General features: G+C 52.7%; 1 protein-coding gene across 10 annotated transcripts in view; it reads left to right on the forward strand.

Annotated features, from left to right (window-relative positions):
- The first annotated feature begins 20 nt into the window (after window positions 1–20).
- ABLIM3 (actin binding LIM protein family member 3) overlaps window positions 21–20,652 on the forward strand; it is a 55,274-nt gene continuing 34,642 nt past the window's right edge. For all 10 annotated transcript variants that reach the window (XM_026858179.1, XM_026858182.1, XM_026858181.1 and 7 more), the window contains exon 1: window positions 21–333. In XM_026858179.1, the coding sequence (XP_026713980.1) occupies window positions 321–333 (13 nt within the window). In that variant the 5' untranslated portion in view covers window positions 21–320. The remainder of the gene's footprint in view (window positions 334–20,652) is intronic.

Genomic DNA, 20,652 nt, shown 5'->3' on the forward strand with positions numbered 1-20,652 from the left:
TGTATAAGAGACAGGCGCAGTGCATGGCAGCGGTGCGGGCGGGACGGCGCGGCCCCGCCGGGACCCTCCCCCCGGGCGTCCCTCTCCCCTCCCCGTCCAGCCCCGACACCCTTGACCTTGCCATCCGCGGAGACAGCCCTGCTGGCTGGCGGAGCTGCCTTGGGATGCGTTAGCGGGCGGCTCGCACGGAAATACTTCTCCTAGGAAGGAGAGAGGCAACCTCCTCGCAGTGACGGTGGCGGGGGTTGGGAGAAAAAGAGGATTTAAAGAGCATCTTTGCCCCCTTTGTTGAATGCGAAGGACAGAGGAGAGCCAGCAAGATGAGCACTAGCAGTAAGTACGGCTTTCCCTTGCCTGTGCTGTGGGGATGGGGCTGTATTGCACTGATCTGGCTGGGAGGAATTGGAAAGAAAATGTCACAACAGGGTTGACAAGCCTAATGGGATGGATTTTTTTTTATTATTTTCCTGCCTGCCCTTTGCTTTCTGACAGGATCTGGCTCTGCTGGCCCTCCTTTCATGTAGGCTAAGCCATGGTGCTTATCTCCACTGAGTACTTTTCTTGGCTTGTATTTCTGGGGTTTGGAGGGCAGATCACGGACTAAAATGTCGATATGCAACATGGTGAGAGGAAGCCGGGAGCACTCTGACAGGCAGCGGGCTCGCTTGCTGATGCCACTGCCTTGGTATAAATGGACATGGGGAACAGCTGATGGGGAAGAGGAGCGGGGTAAGGAGAGACCCAGAAATCAGGGACCTGAGCAAAGCACAGGTGCAATACTGAAAAACATGTACCTTCTGCAGCTGGGGATGTGGGTGTCTCTATTGTGTGTGTGAGAGAGACAGGGACAGAGGCACTCATGCACTATGTATGAATTTCTAAAGAAGCGTAGATTGGCAATTGCTGTATAAGATGAGAACTGGCACCTGCTACTCGTCTGGTTACTTCTGGTTTTGCGTCCTTGTTGCAAAGTCTGTAAAGATTGATCAGGTTTGATCAAGTCACCATTTCTTTTTCCTCACTAATATGATGTGTGGCAGCTGTACCCACCTCGCTAGCACTGTTTTGATCCATTCCTTTAAAAGAAATGAGCTCCCAGCTGAAGGAGTCGATGCTGATGGCTACCTGAGGGTTTTCCTTCTGGGATAAGCTGCCTAAGGAAGGTGCCCTCCCTCCCCTGGGTCCTAGAGGCGATGTGAAGAAAGGAGGACTCCCCCAGGCAGAAAGTGGCAGAGCAGCGACTTCTCCATTGCACTGGCGTGTTGAGGTTTCTCAATCTGAGGGCTTGGGGTGTTTCCCAAGCAAAACACCGTGAAAAATGCCTTGGCATGCTGCAAGGCAACAGAACAGGTGATTCCAGCTCTGTTAGGCTGTGTCAGAGGCGAGAAAACTTTCCAGGTGCCCTCTTCATGAGCCACACCTGGGACAGGAGCTAGCCCCCTTCCTGGGGGAGAGGGGCTGGTCGTGCCCAGGTGGGAAACAATAGGGATTGATTCTCTGAGCCTTCTGGATGCCTGAACAAAGGGCCCCTCCACCCTCTGTCCCTCTGGGTGATGAGTGTGGGCCCAGTGCAGAGGGCTGGGGTGGCACACGATGCTTGCTGGGGTCAGTGACCACAGTGGTCAGGTGGGACTGTTAAGCTTCCTCCAAGCAATTTTGACAAATGTGTGTTGGTTCCTGTTGGGATTCCTTTCCAGGTCTTAACAGACAGCTTGGCTGCTGATAGCGATAAGGGCTGTTTACAGCACTGGTGTGTTATAACTATCAGATTGCGCTGCAAAACTCCTTTACTGGGTCCTCCCCCAGATGGAGAGAGGTGCCAACAAACCCAAATGTGCTGCCTGCCTGTTGCTCTGACATGACTCATGGCAGGAGGCCACTGGGCAGGCAGCGAGCGCAGAGCTGGGAGTCTCTTGGGAGGTGCTCCTCCTTCTGCCACTGCCTTGCTCTGTGACCTTGGGCACATCACTTGTCTGTGCCTCAGCTTCTGTATTTGCCAGCAGCAGGCTGCCACCATGGCCCTTGCCTAGCCCTTTGGATGGCTTTGCAATCTTGGCCTAAATATTGTCATTATCACTTTCAAAGTAGCTATGTGTTTTATAAAGGTTTGGGAACTTCTTAATATCTGCTGGTCACTTCCTGTGCTGTGGGTTGATTACTTATGGTCCCTTTGGGACCACACCTGTTACAAGGGCTGTGCAAATCCCACAAGGCAACAGGCTCTGCCCTGTTGTGCTTCCAGACTATTTCCCAGTAGCCAAGGGGCTCAAAGCAGGGCTTGCCATACCTAAATGCTGGCTCATGTCTGGTCTTAGCAACCATCCTCTCCTAGCTGGTTCTGTGAGCAAGGTATGGGGTGTGGGGCCATCTCTGTCAGCATGTTCTGTGACTTCTGTGAACGTTGCCAAAAGCTGTGTCTTCCCTCTCGTGGCCTCACCCAGCTCTGCATATCCCTACCCAGCCTGTATCCCTCAGGTCTGTGTGCCTGTGAAGCAAAAAAGGACTTCCAGGAGCCTTGAGTCAGTGACTTCTCTGCCATCACTATTACAGCCCCCTAATGCTACCTGGAAGTGACCTGCAATAGCTTTTGCAGCTCTCTGCTAGCGGCCAGTGGCTTAGGGGAGCTCTGTGCCACTTGTTGGTTCTTGTAGGACTTCCCAGCCCTACTTGCAGCTCCCAGGCATGGACCCCTCTGCTGCTCTCTGCATTCATTGTTAGTTTGTTTTCCTCCAGCCCCTGTAGTGCTTAAGGGCTCAGGTGTGGTGGGATCCAGCCAGCAGGCTCAGCCTCCCTAGTCTGGTGTCTCTGCTGATGCACAAGACCCTACCTGTGCAGATGTGAGGAGAGAGGGAGGCACAGGAAGAGGAGGAAGATGGATACGTGGATGATGAAGCTGGATTGTGCATGGGGTGATGATGTACAGGTGTACCTGTGGCTGCTGGACCAGAACTTTGGAGCTGGCAAATCAATGAGATGAGCAGCTGAGGCGAAAATGCCACTGTCTAATCAATTAATTCCCACCACTCCTCTCCATTTTACTTGGTGCATTTTGATAACACTTCTATCCTGTCTGAAGCGGACATGACAGGCAAGCTGGGACTGTGGGCCACAGCTGGCCTCAAGCCATGCTGTTGTGCAAAACTATCTGTGAGGCATCCAGGGAGCTCTGTACAGGTGTATCTCTGAAGATGTTTTGTGAACAGGAGCCTTGCCTGCCCTTGCAGAGGGTATGGGTCCCAGGGTTGGAAGCCCTATGTTGTCATCGCTCCCATGATGCAGGGAAGGCAAAGCCATATGGGACTCCCGCTTTTAAGGCGAAGAGGAAAAGGCCCTTGATCTTGGGTGTAAACTCATATCCTGAGGCTGTGGAGCAGACCAAGTGGCCCTGAGGGTGCAAGGGTTGTGCTGGGAAGGTGGCCTCTCCTCCTGCGGTCACCAGGTGTGCAGCAAGCATTTGGAGGCACAGTGTTGATATTTACATTAGCTATGCTATTTATACCTCCCACTCTGGTTAGCACTGCTAATTGGTTGTAAATGGATTCATACATTCATAAACAGGTCTATCAGTGCTGCTCTGCATTTCCATTGAAGCTGGATCCTGTAGTACAAACCCTTGCCCCAGAGAACATCCCTTAAAATCACCCCCTGAAATCTATGGTTTGTGCTCAACCTCTCTCTCTGAAACTGGCCTGGTAAAGGGAGTTTAAGGTGATCAGTGCTGTGTTTGTGCTCATTAAAAGGCAAAGGGTTGAAGCTGTCAACCGACCCAGGGATTTAGGACTCTCTGAAATAGGTGTGAATAGTCCCTTCTGCTGCTTTGAAAGTAGCCATTAGGTTTGGGTGCTGCAAGTCCATGCAGTGAGCATGGTCTGTGAGTAGGGGTCACCCCAGTGGAACCTATGGGTAGATGATGGCATTTGCACTTTGTCTCTGCTGATGTGGGAGGGGGAGGCTGCTGGAAGCCTTGGCACTGGTCTTGTCAGGAGCCACCTGACATGGGCCACCCTGGTCTGAGCAAAGATACACACAAATCCTGGGGGAGGCAAAACCGCAGTGAACTCCTGGGTCGAACCAGGTTTGACAGGCTCTGGATCAGTGTTGCAATGGATGATTGAAACCGGTTCATGAACCGGAGACTTTCCAGACTCCTGTCTCCAACATGTGTTCTGGAGAGGGAGACCAGAATCAGTCCCCATGGCAAGTTAATTCAGGATGGTGGGAACTAGTACCATCTATCCCCCATCCTCTTTCCTCTGAGCAGCTGACAGCCTGTTGGAGCATGGAGAGCTCTTGCAGAGGGTTTGGTATGCAAAGTGGAAAGTTTCCCTGGACTGTCCCAAGCTTTGGCACCTCAGATTCCTGCTGGGAGGCTCCCATAGTCTCTAAATTGGGGAAAGGGTGGCTGGCTAAGCATTCGGGCAGGAACATTTCATGACAGATACTGATGAATACAAGATGTTTGCTTGGTTATTTTTGTCTCTTCTAAATCATGCTCCCTGTTACATGGTGATCCACTAAGCATAATTACCCAGTAATCTCTAGGCACATGTGGTTACAAGGTGTTTACCAGCAAACTCTATTAAGTCCCTGTGTAATTAAAGAGGAATCACATGGTGCTGCTCATCTCTGGGAGCTCCAGCTCTGCTCTGTACAGCTCATCGGGCAGGGTGATTCACCAGGTCTCCCTACACAGTGGGGCAGGACCTGCTGAGGAGGACATGGTGTTTCTGTGTATTCCGAAGTGCAGTGAACCTGGAGGGATCAGCCTGTCAGTGTGATAAGCAGTGTTAGCATCTTCCCTGTGAGAAGGCTCTAGTTTCTGCAGGGGTATCATCAGGCCTAGGGGGTTGTGGTACAGATGAGCCTTTTCAGTCATGGCACTCATGGTTCCTGGTCAACACTGGTTTGTGTTTCATCTTTGCAATGCTGGAGGCTAATACAGGCATGCTGTGAACTGAGAACAAAGCACAGCTCTGGTGAGAGAGGACCCAGCAGAGTGAGATGCTTACCAGAGCACTGGTGCTGTTCCCTAGTACCTGAGGGCTTGGTGAGATGGAATCTGGCTCTGGATAAATCTTCATGCTCCTCACCTCTGTTCCCCCAGGAGTTGCTGAACAGGCTCTTCACATGCAGTGGGGAAAGAGGCAGAGCTCTTCCTTCTCTGGCAGGTTATCATGGAGGAGAGCCTTCAGAAAGGCTGAGTACACTCAGGAGTTCAAGGTATGGGTGCACATGGGACAGAAGAAAGGGACATGGATGCAAAACAGTCTTGCAGGAGATGAAAAGCTACCTTCCTAGTATGTTCTCTCCAAACCCAGCCGCGGACATTATCTAGTGTCCATGCTTCTCCAAGGAGGGCTCTAGCACTGTATTTTGCAGAATTTGGGCACCATGGGGAACTCCAGACTTGATCATCTCAATTAATACCCAATCCTGATTCTGCTGCACCAACCAACCTGATACAAATTGTCCTCTCTGTTCTCCTGGGCAGCCTAGCAAAGGGAAGTCATACATTGCATTCACTTTCGTGCTAGAAAATTCAGAGCCCAGACAACTTCTCTGTCCTCAGGCTGGTGGATGGACACAGTCTTCTCACCAAGCTTTGTTCAGGCTCTCCTGCAAACCATCTTTCTTGGCAGCTTGCCCTTTGATGAGCAGAAGCCATGGGAAGTGGCCCTGCAGGCCAATGAAGTGCATGCTGTAAAGTCAATTGAAGCAATTGAATTATTTCAAGGACCTACCATGCTCTTATAAAATAAATAGCAAGTTTTCTAATGACAGAGTGACAATTGGTTTAGCCAGATAATTGTATTTCTGATGCCAGCAGGCTGGACTAATGACATACTGTCCTGTTATCAGCAAGGAGTCAGTGTGGCACTGCCTTTGCTCTCTGCAAAGCTTGTGAAGGAGTGAAGGCAAATCCACTAAGTTTGTGCCAGACCCTACAGTCCTATCATGACACTGCCATAATGAAGAGGTTGAAACATCTAATTAGATATTTTTAGACTAAATACATCAGTGTCTCAGTTGTGAGCACTGCAGCACCTCCAGAAAGCGTACTGGGGGTAGACTGGTGATGGCAAGGACTTGGGAGGGAGGGGAGGAGAGAGCTTTGCAGGATGAAAGAGGACTAGACGTGGCCACAGTAGCTGCCTGGAAGGCAAAGCCCAAGTCCAGATGCTTCAGGCCTAGGTAGAGTTTGCTTGTGAGCAGCTCAGGGCAAGTATGGCAGGGTGACTGGCAGCCTGCAGCAGGGAGGGTGGTTCTTGCTTGGAGGACAGCTGGCTGTCCCAAGTCCTGTGCCCAGCATCTCTGCCTTTTGAGTCTAGGCTCAGTAAATTACTGGGGAAGTAGAAGAGCTTGAGTACATTGATTCACAGCCCTGATGGACGTGCCTTCTTTTCTAAAAAAGGGCTGTCTGAAGCTTAACAAGACCAAACTGATCTAGCATGGCAGCAAACTTGGGTGCACAGTTCCCACTTATTTGATGGTAGCTTAGGCTTTTGGTAAGACATAGTTTATACATGTAGTTTTCAGTTTGGGTATAGTCACCTTAATGCTTTATCAGTGTTGGCCATAAGCCCTGGCCTGGGAATTGATGTGCCTTCTCTGCTGCCTTGGGTGGAGATCTGAAAGAAAACAGGGGCTAGTACTATGGCTTCCTTATGCAGCCCATCTGACATTCCTTTCTTCTTACCCTTTCTACCCTGGCAAGGACCTCTGAGCCCCAAGCATCACTTGTTTTCCTGTTCATGAACATTTTGCTCCATTTCCATTTTGAATCATCTTGGTTGTGAGACTTGGACAACTGGGAAAGTCCTTCGGGGGAAGGCTTCTCTAAGGAGCAGGACAGCATGGGGAGGGGAGCATGTGCTTGAGGGTTTGAAGCCATCCTGTTGGCTTCTGTGTTCTTACCTGGCAACAAGTGGCATGTTTTGGAGAGCACTAAACTGCTGTGGGACAAGAAAGTCTTTGCTGGTGCAGTGTCAGCCCCGGGGCCCTTCTTCAGCCCAACTTGAGTCCATTGCAACCTGAATTTAAGTTTCAGGGTTTGACCTGTTCCCACAGTAGTGAATGATATGACTTTCTCAGATACATGCAGCCAGGCTGCAGTCTGCTGCTGGATGAGACAAGCATACCCTAGACCAGGACTTCAAAGTGTGACCTCCCAAAGTGCATGTGCAAGGGTCCACAGTGCAGCACCCCTCGTAAACACTCTTGTAGCATTTTGTTTGTGAAAACACGTTGAGAGGACCTGCCTGTCCTCAGCATCTCTGTTTTGTAGTAGCTGACCCTGGAGATCTTGCTGCTTTTCTCCTGACATCCATCCCCCTGCCAGCCCTGGGGACCCATTTGCACAGGGGTATCCCAGGGAGGGCTGCCCAGCCCAGGGGCACTTCCTTGCAGAGGAGAACTATTTTTAAAGCAGCTGGGAGACCAGGTGGGTTGTTCCCTGGCTCAGCAGCACTTTCCTGGGACATGTCAGGTGCTGCAGTGGGGATCTCCCAGTTGCAGTTGCTCCCCAGCCTGGATTCTCAGCAGAGGCAGGGAGGGTCCCAGCAGGGTGGCTGGCCCCGGGGTGGCTGTATTTCACCCCCTGGTCAAGGTCTTTTCCTTGCTGAAAGCTTTAGAAGAGGAGGAGATGTGAAACCCGTTTCTGTTGCCGAAAAGGAGCTGCAGCCCATCCAAGCCCCAGAGCTGTGTGAGGGGCAGCTGTCTGCCCCCACCAGCCCCTCCCTGAAAGAAGGGAGTTCCTTGCCTTGGTCATGAGGCAGGGCTGGATCAGGGCTTGTCTGCCAGCTGCTGCGGCCCTGCCGGTCTCCTGCTGCAGTGAATCACCGAGTGCTCTTCCTGGGTAAAATAACCACCGCTGGCTTGGCCACAGCGGTGCCCGGCTGGGGTGGTGAGTGGCTTTCTCAACAGGCTGGTGTGGCTGCAAGGTCTGCATTGGTCGGGATGCCTGTGTGTGACTACATGAGCAAACAGGTCTCTGGACTGCCAGGAAGGACCTACAGCAGGTTCCCATGGTTTGTACTTGTTCTGCAAACTGGAGATCCATGGTTAGGTGCTGAGTACAACAAAGGCATGAAAAGGCTCTCCTTGCCTGGCTCAAGGAAATGGGGGCTGGGGCAGACAGAGGTCCCAGAGCCCCTCCAGAGGTGGTGCAGACCCCGCTGTCTCTCAGCACCCAGATCAAATGCAGCCCACATAGGGCAGCTGCCTGTGTAGGGCTGCAGGAGCCAGCTCTGGGCAGTGTTGGGCAGGCAGCGTGCTGTGCAGCTCAGTGCCGGCTTCTCTGGTCATCCAAGCAGGCAGCTCTACTCCAGATTTTCCCTCTCTCTGCTCGTATCGCAGCAGTCCTCAGTGTGATAGAGTACAGGCTTCCCCAGCTCTCTTCTGCTCTGGCACAGCCTCTCATCTACGCTCAGATCACGGCACAGCGCTGGTCCCTGCAAACCCCTCCCTCCCTCCGACTCAACTGCCCTGCGCTGTGCTGGGGGCTGTGGGGTGTCTCCCACTGCCACGCTTCCCCCTCCTTGGCACCTTACTGCTTCAGCTTTTGGTCCTCAGAGGATGAAGAAGGTGGAGCAAGGTAAGATGAGCTTCCTCTCACCTCCTACGTGCTATAAATAGCCACATCATCCAAGCATCGTCTGATAATGATGTGACCAAGTTCAGGCTCCTGGAGACCTGCTGCCTCCGTTGCAGATATACCCAACACTTGGTCAGAAAGGCTCCCGCGGGTCCCGCCAGTGACACGAAGCATGTCATCGCATTAGCACGCTGCGGGACACCTCTCAGGTTATGCACAGCCTAATCTCATCTGGCAGCCGCTGAGGCTGGTGTCCTGCGTCTGGGTCAGTGTGCCCACACCTCGCTGGCAGCGGCAGCCAGGCAGCTTGTATCAGGGATCCTTCCTCCTGCAGTAAGGATTTAGAAACCTGCCTTTGGCCTTTGCCAAGCTGTGCTGGGGTATAAGTGGTGTGGATGGGCCAGGACAAGGATGTGTCTTTGGTATGTGTGTTAGGTCTCTAGCCAGGACTTTAGGAGTGAAGGGGAAGGTAGCTCTTCTGTAGGGAATAACCAGATCAGCAGAGAAAAGTGTTTTTTTAGTGTTAGTGCAGTGCCTCTGAATGCTGCTTTACTCCCTCCATCCAGCCTGGCTGGAGGTCAGGGTTAATGAGGAAAACCTTGGTCTTCCCTATCTACCCAGGTTGTCTCCAGAAATTTGGTTGTTGGGGCAGGATGTGCTTTTAGAGGGAGTTGTACTGGCAGCACCAACATATCTCACCTCTTGACCATGAACCAGCATGGGAACCAAGCAGTAGAGCAGCTTATGTGTGCATGGACATACAGGAAGAAACAGCCATTTTTTCAGCAAGGAAACTCTCATCTGGTGGCAGATGCTGAGGCATGAAGCTGCATGATCCCCATCTCAGAACCTTTTATTCAGTGAGCAAAATCATGCCTTCATACACCCACAGATGCTACTTGAGAAGACTTGCACTGTTGCCCTACCATCTGGCCCAGCTGCCCCTCTGGGAGACGAGTGGGGTGGGTTTGATCCTTTCCCTCTGGGACAGGGGGTGCCTGGCAGTGCTGGCCAGGGAGAGCTGAGGGACTGAGTGTGGATGTTCTCCCTCCCCTGCTTTTGAAAAAAGAAAAGTCACTGCCTGCATGGTGAGTTATGTGGTGATGATGGCTCGTGATGGGTTACATATAAAATCCCTAGCATCCCTGAGGATGCTACCAGTTGAAAGCTTTTATGGCACTTTAAAAATAGCCACAGAGGGGGAGAGAATGAGAAGATGGATAGGTAGGTGGATCCCTAATAAGGAGAGAAGAGGAAACGGCTAGAAGAGGGAATGGAAAGACTTTAGTGAACGGCATGTGAGTGATTACTGAGGAAGGGGGTGGTGTGGTCATACTGAGCCTCTGAGCTGCATGCCCAGCAGGAATGGGAAACCCTATAAAAAGCCTGGATGTGAGATATGTTCCTTGCACGTGCTGGGGAGAGGGATGGGGTGAGCATCAGCTCGGGCTCTCTCTCCTGTGGGCGTGCACTGCGTTCTACAAGTAGCCATTAAAAATAATCCGTGACTCTTGGACGGCTGTCTGCTGCTGCTCTTGCATGATTCCCCAAACAGCTCCAGGATCATCTGTGCTCCTTTCCTGCCTCAAGGCTCAGGCTGAGGGCCTTGCCTGGGAGCTGATGGATGTGGTTGGTCCTGGCCCTGGATTTCCCCAGGGTGGCCTTTCCTACCTGGGCTGCACTCCAAGAAAGATGCTGAGAGCTGCCTCTCTGCTCTTGTCTTCTGGCTTTCTGCTGCCTGACAGCTTGTGGCACCCAGAGGCAAGATCTGGTGGGGCTGGGGCTGGGTGAGGGTGCCGCTCACCAGGACCTGTCTGGAGCAGTGGTCCCAGAGCTGCTGGCAGGAGATCCCTTCAGCAGGACAGCCCTGCTCTGCCTTGCATCACTGCCAGCACAGCATCTCCCCAGTCCCGGGAAGTGGCTCAAGGCCCTTCCCGCTGCTTGTGGCAGCTCTCCCCATCACTCAGGGAAGATTACACAGAGTGTCTCCAAGAAATGCTAATTGCTTTGGCTTGTGCTTGGTACAGCAGAGCCACTGGGCACTCAGAGCTCTTAGTCAGCTTAGAGGTCTGCCAGATCCTTCCTTTCCTTCCCCTGGAGAGTTGGCAGAGGACTGCTGTGGTCGTTGCTGATCCCCACATCTCTGGGCCCTGCCTGAGCTGCAGGCTTGCACCCAAGCTGGCCCAGACCCGTGGTCCCAAATACCTGGTGGCACAAGGCACAGTGCACTCTCAGGGTTTGCAGCCTCGGGGTGAAACACCCCATGCTCAGCCCCCAGCAGGCACAGCATGGGGTCAGATGCACCCCTTGTTCTAGAGGAAGGATGGCTGGAGAGACAACAGGAGTTTTCCATCCTGGGGGGTGAGGATTGAGCTCGTGTTGCAGGAGAAGCCATCAGCACTGCTCTGCTGTCTGTACTCCCCGACCCCTCAGCTGCTGCTGCCCACCCTTGCTCTGCCACTGGCAATTAAAGCTGCATGCAGCCGGGCTCATTTGGTGCAGGCTGCTGGGAAGCATTCCTTGGCTTTGCCCTCACTCGAACTGCAGGGAAAAAACACTGCTAACAAGACTCCTCTGTCAAACTTGCCAGCCTGTCACATCCAGGCTGTTTTCTTCTTGCTTTCTTGTCTTTTTTTTTTTTCCTTTCTTCCTCATCAGCTAGGCAAATACCCAGGGAAGCAGAGGCTGCTGATGGATAGCTCTGCCCAGCTCCAGGCTTGGGGAATAGCAAAGTTGGAGAGTGTGCTGCCCAGCCCTTGTGCTGGCCTCTTGCAGAGGGTTGCCACTCATCTGTGTGTTGATCTTGCTATATTTCTCAAGCCCGCAGCTTTTTAAAAATGCTGTAGCAGTGGAGCTGAAGTCCAAGGCCAGCACCTTCTGTGGGTGCTGGAGGCTCTACCCTACCTCCTTCACCAAACCCTGGGGCAGCCCCTGGATTGGGGAGGGTGAAGAGGTGCCTCCTGTTCTGGCTGGCTTCTGCTGACTCTAAGGATCTTCTCACCTGGTCTGAAATAACTTCTGAGGAACAACAGGTGGTTCTGAGCAGCAGCAGAGTCCTTGCTGGCGAGTGCCTGTTACCTTGCCCAAGGCAGGGGATACGCACACTTGCTGCTCCCACCTTGCTGGGCCGCTGTGAGAGCATCCTCTGGGCGCGTGGCAGAGCAAGAGCTTGCCAAGAGAGGTCATCTGCGGTTGCCCCAGCCCTCGCTCTCCGGTTGGCGGGTCAGGTGGCATAAAGGGTCCGGTTTGGGAAATAACTCTTGTTCCTTGGCAGGCAGTTTCTGGCTCATTTAAGCCAAAAGCATGCACAACAAAGCGTATGTTCATTTTCCCCATGTTGAAAGGGGACTTGTTCCCTGGAAAGTGCCAGCTCTGCTGAGCCCGTTGATTGCCTGTTAATTGTCACTAATGAGGAGCTAGGAGATGTAGCTTCCAGAGGCTGTTGGGGACAGACCATGGTTTCAGCTTGGGAGGGACATCTCAGCAGGGATGGGAACTGTGACCTCGGCATGGGTGAGTTGAGCTGTATGAATGGGTTCGTTACTGGAGAGTGCCCCAATTCCTGTGCCTGCAGTATGGGGCGGCAGCATTTAGCCCCAACTCAAGAGCAGACAGTGAGGAGGGTTAAGAGGATCTCTGGTGCTTACTGTACACAGATGGATTTATTTACATATATATAGCAGGGAGGTGGGATGGGGAGGGAGGGTTAAAGCTCTGTGGCTGGCCCATGTTTGGGAGCACAGGGCTGGCAGGCAATAGGATCTGATGCCAGGGCTTGGCCATTCGCCTCCAGCCTGATGGTTGGAAGGCTGTTTTTCCGCCGGCCCTGATGAAAGGCACCAAAGGCTTTTAGCAGGAGACAGCCGTGTCTGCCTGCCTGCTGCTTCTCGCGCTGGCAGCGCCCCCTACTTCAGGGGTTTCTCTCATTTTCACTTTGCTAAAATGGCTGAACTGTTTCACCCAGGGCTTCTCTCAGGAGTTTTCTCAGTTTCTCCCATTCCTGCTAGGCTTTCATGTACAGCCAGCCCTGCTGACCACCTCCTGCCCCCCGGTACCCGCTCTCATCCCCGAGATCAGTGGGCTGAGGCACCACCCCAGCACCTGCTATCTGCCTGTAAGAGACTGGTTCTGTGTTTACCGTTCAGCTATTGTGAGGGCGGCTCAGTAGAGGGGGAGCTTCCCTTTGGGATATGTTATTTCATTAGAATAAACAGCCAAGTAGGATGTTATTTTCCATTCCAGCTGAGAGAGGTTGTAGTTGCTGCTTTTTGACCCCAAACCCTGATGTCTAATTTTTTAATTCTCTGCCTTTAATGAAGTCCGATGGATAAGTGAGAGCAGAGCATGCTTTGGCAGTGCACACAGCTTGTTCATGCAGTACAAGGGCTTATGTCAATGTATTTGTGGTTGCATCTCTGCCTCCTACCCTGACCTTGGGTTAGGGGTTCAGGTGAGCCCAGAGCCATGTGACAAAGCATACTTTGTCCCTTGCTGCCTCAGGGCTCCTTTCACAACCAGCCATGGATATGGCCCACTTGATGTGGGGTTGGGACTTAGCTATTGCTCTGAAGGGCCCTGTGCTCTACTCAAGGGTCTTAGTAGTCTGGCCACTGAAATGCCTTTGTGGGGGCTCAGGGAATGCAGGCAGCTCTTCTCTGCCTGGGAAGTAGCAGGACAAAGAGCTAGCACAGCTGAGTTGAGAAATGAGCCTGGACCCAAAACTGGTGTGCAGTAGGGAGTGGGAGCGTGGGCAGCCCTGAGCTACTGTGATATTTGTGATGTGTTGTGACCCAAAAGCTGGGCCAAGCCATCTGTGCTAGTGGAAGAAGGATGGTGCTGAATAACCTAGCCCCAGACACCCATTTGTGTCTTAAGGTTTTCTTCAGTTTGGGGTTTGAGAGCTACCTCAGGGTCTGGGGTTTGAGATCAGCCTGCAGGGACTCTAGCAGGGTTCTGCCTGCTTGTGCTGCAGCAGGATGTCCCACAGCACAGCCTCAGGCTGCCCGCCTGGGAACTGGCAGGGGGACATGCCTGTGTCCTGGAGGGACCCTTTGCTGGGACAGCCACAGCAGGGCTGACAGTGTCTTGGTGGTGCACTCAATGCACACCCTGGGTTGCTTTGCTGAAGGTCATCCCAAGGTGAGCAGCCTAAAGGCATCCCTCTCCCTCTTCCACAATGCCTGTGCTTCCCCACCCCATCACTCCCTCCTGCTGCAGCCTTTTCTCCATGACTTTAGACTGTTTCCATTTCCTTCTTTTTTAGCTTCCCCCTCCACCCTCCCCTTTCTTCTCTCTTTCCTTTTTCTGTTTCTCTCCTGTCAGCTTTGTTCGCCCTGGCTGTGTACCGGGGTTGCCATGGTGACTGCCAGAGCATCTCTGCATCCCAGAGTAGTGGTCCTGTGCTTGCCCTGGCCATGAGGAGTGGCAGGATACCCTCCTGCCCCTCAGAGGGACCAGTTGCCAGGGCTTCCTGGGGATGGAGGTCCCTGGGAATGTCCCTATGACACATGCTGGTGTCCAGGGAGAGGACAGGCCAGGGCACAGGGTAGCCCTCAGCAGCCCAGGATGGGGGCTGTGCAGCACCTTGTGCAGGGGGCTGAGGGAGGAACTGGCAGGGCTGGCTGCAGGGCACAGCTTTACTGGCCTCTTGCTGCCAGAAGTGTTAATCTTCAATAAATATTTTTGAGTGAGCATTACTTAAGGAAAATAGAGGAGCTGCTGCAGCACAGACAGTCCCTTTAGGTTTAATGTGGCACCATCGCATGCATGCAGAGAGGAGAATAAAACTGTATCAGTATGGAGCTGTACCTCATTGCAGGACATGTTCACCTTTCCTCTTGCTCTTGGGAATAAGCTTCCTTTACCCGACCTAGGAGCCATGCTATTTCTTCTCCTGATATCATCACCTGTTGCCATGCAAGTGACTGCAGTGACAAGCTCAGGGCCCAGGGGTGCAAGCCTCCCTCTGTCTTTGGGCAAAGTGTTATCTGGATTCCAAATCTAGTCTTTGCTCATGTGGAGGACTAAGGCTGCAGCAGGGACTTGGATGTGTGCCCTGGCCATGGTCTGGTGTTGGAGGACACAAGTGGAGCCATGGAGGCAGAGTGCGGCTTGTGGCCTTCTGGTGCTGATTTGCAGACAACAAAATATCTTTTCAGTATTTGTCAGAGCTTCTGTACCCCTTTCATGAGATAATTAGGATGACGTGTTATTAGCTGATTACTGGAGAAACATATATTTACTGAGGATTTATTCTGGAAACAACACTAATCTCTTGCATAGTTGCTAAACACCCATAAATAATCTGATTTTGATAATCAATTGCTATTGCAACCCCCCCATCTCAATTAAACACACATTTAATTCACATAAAGTTGCCAAATTTGCTTGTACATTTCTGTCCTGCTGTTTGCCTCAGGCAGATGTCTGTGTATGTGCAAGCTCAAGTCTGTTTATCAGACAGCCTGAAACCAGAATAGGGTTTGCCAAGGAGGAGCAGTTACAGTAACAGCAAAATTCCTCTCCTGTGGTCCCACATGGAGAGCCCAGCACATCCCAGCTTCCTGCCACCAGCGCTGCTCAAACACAACTGCTTTGCAGACATCACTGTGCGTGGCTCTTCCCTGGCTGTTGTCTTTGTGCTGGGGTTTGCAGTGAGGGCAGCTCCAGCAACCGTGGGAGACTCTGCACCCTGAGCAATGTGGGCTCGCCCAAGGCGCACGGCTGTGGGTGTGCTCGGGGAGGGGCAGGGAGGAGAGTTGCAGTTGCTGAAACCGGTGCAGAGGCTTTCAACAGTGCTGGCCTGGGATGGAAACTGAGGTCGTGTTGGACTTGGTTGAGTCCTGATCACGCTTAGGCCAGCCGCAGTGATTTTTCAAGCCTTAGTGTCAGTGGATGTCAGAAGAGGAAGAAGTGGGGACATGCTGCAGGGAGGAGGCAGCTGACCATGGACTGTCAGCTTCCCTCAGAGCTGGAGGAAGATTCCAGGCATCAACCAAACTCTTTTTGTTGTCAGAGCCACCTTAATTTATTTTCTTTTCTTGTTTTGGCAAATAGTACACAGCTAGCTGCAGTGGTACACATCCTAGAGAGCTGGGCTCATTGTGGCAGAGCTCTGGAGGTGCTGGTGACTTGGGTCCATGCTGGGGGGACCACGAGAGGCAGGGGGTGTGGGGTTTTGGCACTCACCTGCAGTGCTTGGGTGCTGGCCCCCACAGCTGCAGGGATGATGCTCTTTGGAGCACAGCCTCCCCATCCCTGCTGCCTCTGCCAGGGTGCTGGGACTGACAGCTTGGGCTGTGATGATCTCTGTGATGGGGACTGCACTCAGGGAGCCATAAAAGAAATGATGAAGCTGTTCAAATTGCTGGGAAGATGTCTACTAAGATCTCCTCCTGAGCCTGGCTGGAGCCCAGCCTGCTAATTATGGTGATAGGGGAAATACACAAACATACAGATGGCAAGAAGAACAAAAACTGCTGTCTTTTTAATATCGAAAGCTCAGTTTCTGGCCAACTGAAACCAACACATGGCAGAAGCTAAACGCTAACAGCTTTGGGTGAGACCAGAGCACCTTGCCAGCCTCTGCAGGAGCCTTTAGAGCCCTTGCAGAGCCCAGAGGGAGATCTGCCTCTCCTGGGGCAGCTGGACAGACCCGAGCCCATGGCAACTGCCAGTGGAGGAACAGGGAGGCCAGGCTGTGGTGGTGGCTGGCCATACACACCTACGTGTGCTGGGAGACAGCCACGGGAAGGGCTTGCAGCTGAAGGCTGCCAAGAGCCCCACGCTGGCTTTGCACCAGGGGTAGCTCATGACCACTCCAGCCTGCTGTGCCCCGGGGACTCCATAGTGCACCTCTGCATTGCAGTGAGGGGGTTTCCTCCCTCTGAATCCACCTTTCCCCTTGTTAGGTGAGTTGGGGCAGTGGCTCTCAGAGTCCTCAGATGCTGCCATTGGGCACTTGTCACAGCTGTTGGACAGTCCCTCATCACCATGCACAGGGGTGCTGCTGGTAGGGGAGCATCCCCTCTGGGGTATCTTTTTGTTGACCCTTGCAGAGCCAAGGGACTGTGCTCTTCACAGCTTCTAAAAGATGCTTCATTCCATGGGGTTTTACCCTAACTGCAGGCACTAAGGATGGGGTGGGTGTGACAAACATCAGGCAGCAAGGGGCTGGTGATGAGGTATTTTCTAGCGCCGTCCTGAGGAGCCTGTGGGTCGGTGTGCCTGTCTGATGCCTTCTGCTGTCCTGCAGTGCTTGCGGTGCCTGAACCCTCTTGGTGGCCATGGGGCTCTCCCTGGCACGGTGCTGTCCCACACTGCACTCCACCACTTGCACAGCTTTGATGCCTGCTGTGCTCCCCTCTTTTCCACCCATATGCATGGCCAGGTGTCTCAAATAAGCTGCATGGGGAGTGGGTACAATCTTTTTATGGCCACTTAAAGGCTCCATTTACTACCTTTAACAGAATTAGAGTGGGGATCACAGTAGATTAAGAGAAGTGGTAAACACCCCCTGTGCCACATGGCGCTCGGCTGCAGAGACACTGCTGGGGCCAGGAGGGCTGGGGCTCTGCTGAGCCCTTCTCAGAAAGAGGGTTTGCACAGTTCTTGTGGGATGGGCTGTATTAATTGACTGCAGGTGTATGTTTTTGTCTCTTCCAACCTCATGAGTTGCAGGCAGTTTGATGGTTCAGTAGGGCTCCAAGGGGTTGTGGCAGTACCCTTTGTGCTTCAGTCCTGGGCTGTGTTGCCCCTCTTCCCCAGGAGCACAGCTGATAATCCCAGTTGTTTTAGAAAGCACCTTCCTAGGATATAAGAGTGGATAGAGGAATTTGGAGCCTGCCAGGGAAGCTCCTGGTGGTGTTCTGCTGCCAGCCCTGAGCCGTAATTCATACCCTGGAATGGGATGGCTGATCTTGAACCTCCTGTCTCTCTGAGCACATGCTGATGGCATTGAGATTGCTCTGTAACATATACCCCTTCCATGCATCCTATTTATGGGGAGATTGTCCCCTCTGTGACGCCAGGGCTTGCTTTGCCAGCTGTCAGCTCCAGTCCAAATTCCCATTTCATTGCATTAATATCTATACAGTGTCTCTGCATAGAGATTTGATTTCAGTTCCCCCCCTGGAGTAGAAGGAGTTAAAAATAGCAAATCCAGCACCCTTCATTCCCTGGCTATGACGCAGTCTCCCAGGTTGGAGTTACAATGCCAGAGTGAATATGGTTTAAAATAAAACAAGTGAGTGCACTGCACTCTGCAAAATAGGAGAACAAGCTCCAGCCTGGAGGAATGACATGGAGTCGTCTCTGGTTTTCTAACCTGTGCCTGCAAAAGGCAAGAATTTCTCTTCCTTACAGTGCTTGTATTGGCCAGATGAATGATGCTACACACAGAGTGATTAGTGGAGTAATATAGGAGGTATTCATCCCATCAGGGAATCAACTGATTGCAGAAGTAACCAGGAAGAAATGAGCTCAGTGCATTATGGTTTGGGGCTGTCTTTGTGGATCATCACGTGCAGACCACCTTGCCAAGTATCGGCTGGATGCTAAACTGAATGATCAGGGTAGAGAGGTGCTGGACTCAGCAGCACTGAGGTCCCTCTGAAATAGCAGGGTGTATGTAGATGTGCGGGCTAAGCGAGTGGATCTTCTCCCAGAAGTGGGTACCAGACTATGTAAGCAACAGTCTGCTGCAAGGTGGCGGGTTGCCAACCTGGCTCTATCTTGTCTAACGGGGCTGTTTCTCTGATCTGGTATATAAAATCCTAAATCCCCACATTTTTCACTCTCAGACACTGCCCTAGTTTGAAAATGCTGGCTCCTGGCTTGCTTTGTAATATTTTAAATATAGCATCTTTTATGTTTTTGATGCATGCACCATATGTTTTGAAAACTGCAACAAAATCCATTGGGCCTGTGGGTGGAGGTTAAAGGGAAAAAGCATTTCCATACGGGAAGCCACAAATACAAAACACAGCAGCAAACAGAAAAATCCTCCATGCATCAGCCAGAAATAAGCTCCTTTCTGTCCTGGCTGTCTGTGGCGTGTTCATGTGCGTGCGAGGAACTAGCCTGAATGTTTCCATTGTGTCAGCTCCTGTCCTGGACACTCTGGCACTGACTCCACAGCCCCCTCCGAGGCTCAGCAGGAGATGCCACTGTGTGGAGACCATCTGACAGTTCCTTTACCCTTTCCCTTCCTCAGAAAGCCCCTTTGCTGGTTTTTGGTTGGTTTTTCTTTTTTTCTGGCTGGGACAGATATCTCCTGCTAAAGCTTGCACAGGATGCTGCATCCCTGGCTGGTGGTGGCGGGTGGGCTTTGGCAGTGGAGGGGAGAGTTCCTCTGGGCTCCCTGCACTCCCACGCAGCACGGACTGCCTCCCAGCACTGAACACAGACTCTGTTTAGCAGGAAATTTGGCCTCAGAAAAATTATGAGCTAACAGTTTTCATCTTTTGGCCAAGACCTCAAGTTTAGTCTCTTCTATCACGCACATCTAGCAACCCTTGACTCTAGGACCCAGGGGCATCCTCTCTCATGGACTCCCCACAAACCTCTCCAGCCCAGTTAGAGCAGAAAATAGCATTATGTGGGCTGGGTCTGGGTCCAACCCCCAGCCGAGGTGAGCTCTTCCTCTGTTCTTGCTGTCTGAGGCTGCTGGGTGAGCTGTTTGGCTGGCTGTAGCTCACCCACTTGTCACGCCTCATGAATAAAATCTGGAGGAGGAGACGGGCTCTGGCCAGTGCCTGGCTGCCAAGTGGGCTGCCTCCAGCAAGACCACCCTGCCAGGTCCCTTCCACAGCCAGCATCACCCCAGGTGAGCAGGAGAGAGCTTGAGGTGGCCAAGGGCAGCAGTGGGGCTGGTGGGACCCATGTGGGTGTTGAGTGGCCCAAATCTCCTGCTGGGGGTGGCAGCTCTGGTTTGGCCCTGTGCTCAGAGGATGGGTGGGATGCAGTGGCCATGTGTATGGAGGGAGGGGGATGTCATGGGATGGCCACAGTGGAGGAGGGGATGTGGGTTAGGTTTGCATATTTGCTCTGGCTCTGCAGCATCCCATTGCACTGGAGATTTGGGGCTGGGACTGTGTGTCACCTCATGGGACATGCATGCTCTGGGGATGGCAGGGTCTGGCAGCAGGGCAGAGGCAGGGGCTGCTATCTAGGATTTGGCTGTACGCTGCAGCATGGTGTCCCCCAGAGAACGTGGCCTCAGGTGGTCTTCCTGCACCTGGGATCCACAGAGGGCCACCAAGTGCAGCCATGTGTCTCTGTGACTGCTCAGGTCGGTTTGTGCTTGTGCATATCCCTGCCCCAGGGTAGTCCCCACCCTAGACCTGCTTTGGGACCCAGGCAGAGTTCAAGCCATGGATATGCGATGTGTCTGTGTGCAGGATGCACTCATCTACCTCTCACTCCCTCGCTCATACACAATTTATTGGTATCTATACAAGACTTTTTAAGCTGAACCAGATGTAAAGATGAAATCCCATCTCAGCCTCTCAGCAGGAATCCCTCCTCACCCTCCTCAAATAAACCTTCCTGCAGCCCAAAATGCTGATCTCGGAGAGCGCTGCACATCTGCCAGGGAGGCGGTGGCCAATGGGAGCAGCAGCAAACGCCCACAGCAGGAGCGGCCAGGCATGATACCCCGGCTGCATGCACCAGGCAGGGATGCCTCCGGCTGCGGGTCAAGGCTGGGACGCTGCAGAGAGATCTGCGAGGGGGCAAGAGGGCAGGAGCATGTTTGTCAGTTCTTGCTGGGTCCCTGGCTAGATTGTTGCTGGTTTTGTGCATGAAAGGGTGGGGTTTGTGCAGTGCTATAGGAGCCTGGTCTTCACAGATTGTAAAAGATGCTTCATCCTGTGGGGTTTTACCCTAACTGCAGGTGCTGTGAGGGCTCTGGACACAAGAGGGTTGTGACCCCCTGGTGCAGGGCTGGGATGCACAGGACAAGACCAGGGGTTCCCGACAGCTCCCCATTGGCTCCTGCATCACCCTGGGCTTTGTTCCTGCTGATTATTGCTTCATCAGACCTCCTAAATTGTGTCTGA

Source organism: Athene cunicularia, assembly GCF_003259725.1.
Source record: "Athene cunicularia isolate RWA chromosome 13 unlocalized genomic scaffold, athCun1 chr13_part1, whole genome shotgun sequence".
NCBI classification, from domain to species: Eukaryota; Metazoa; Chordata; class Aves; order Strigiformes; family Strigidae; genus Athene; species Athene cunicularia.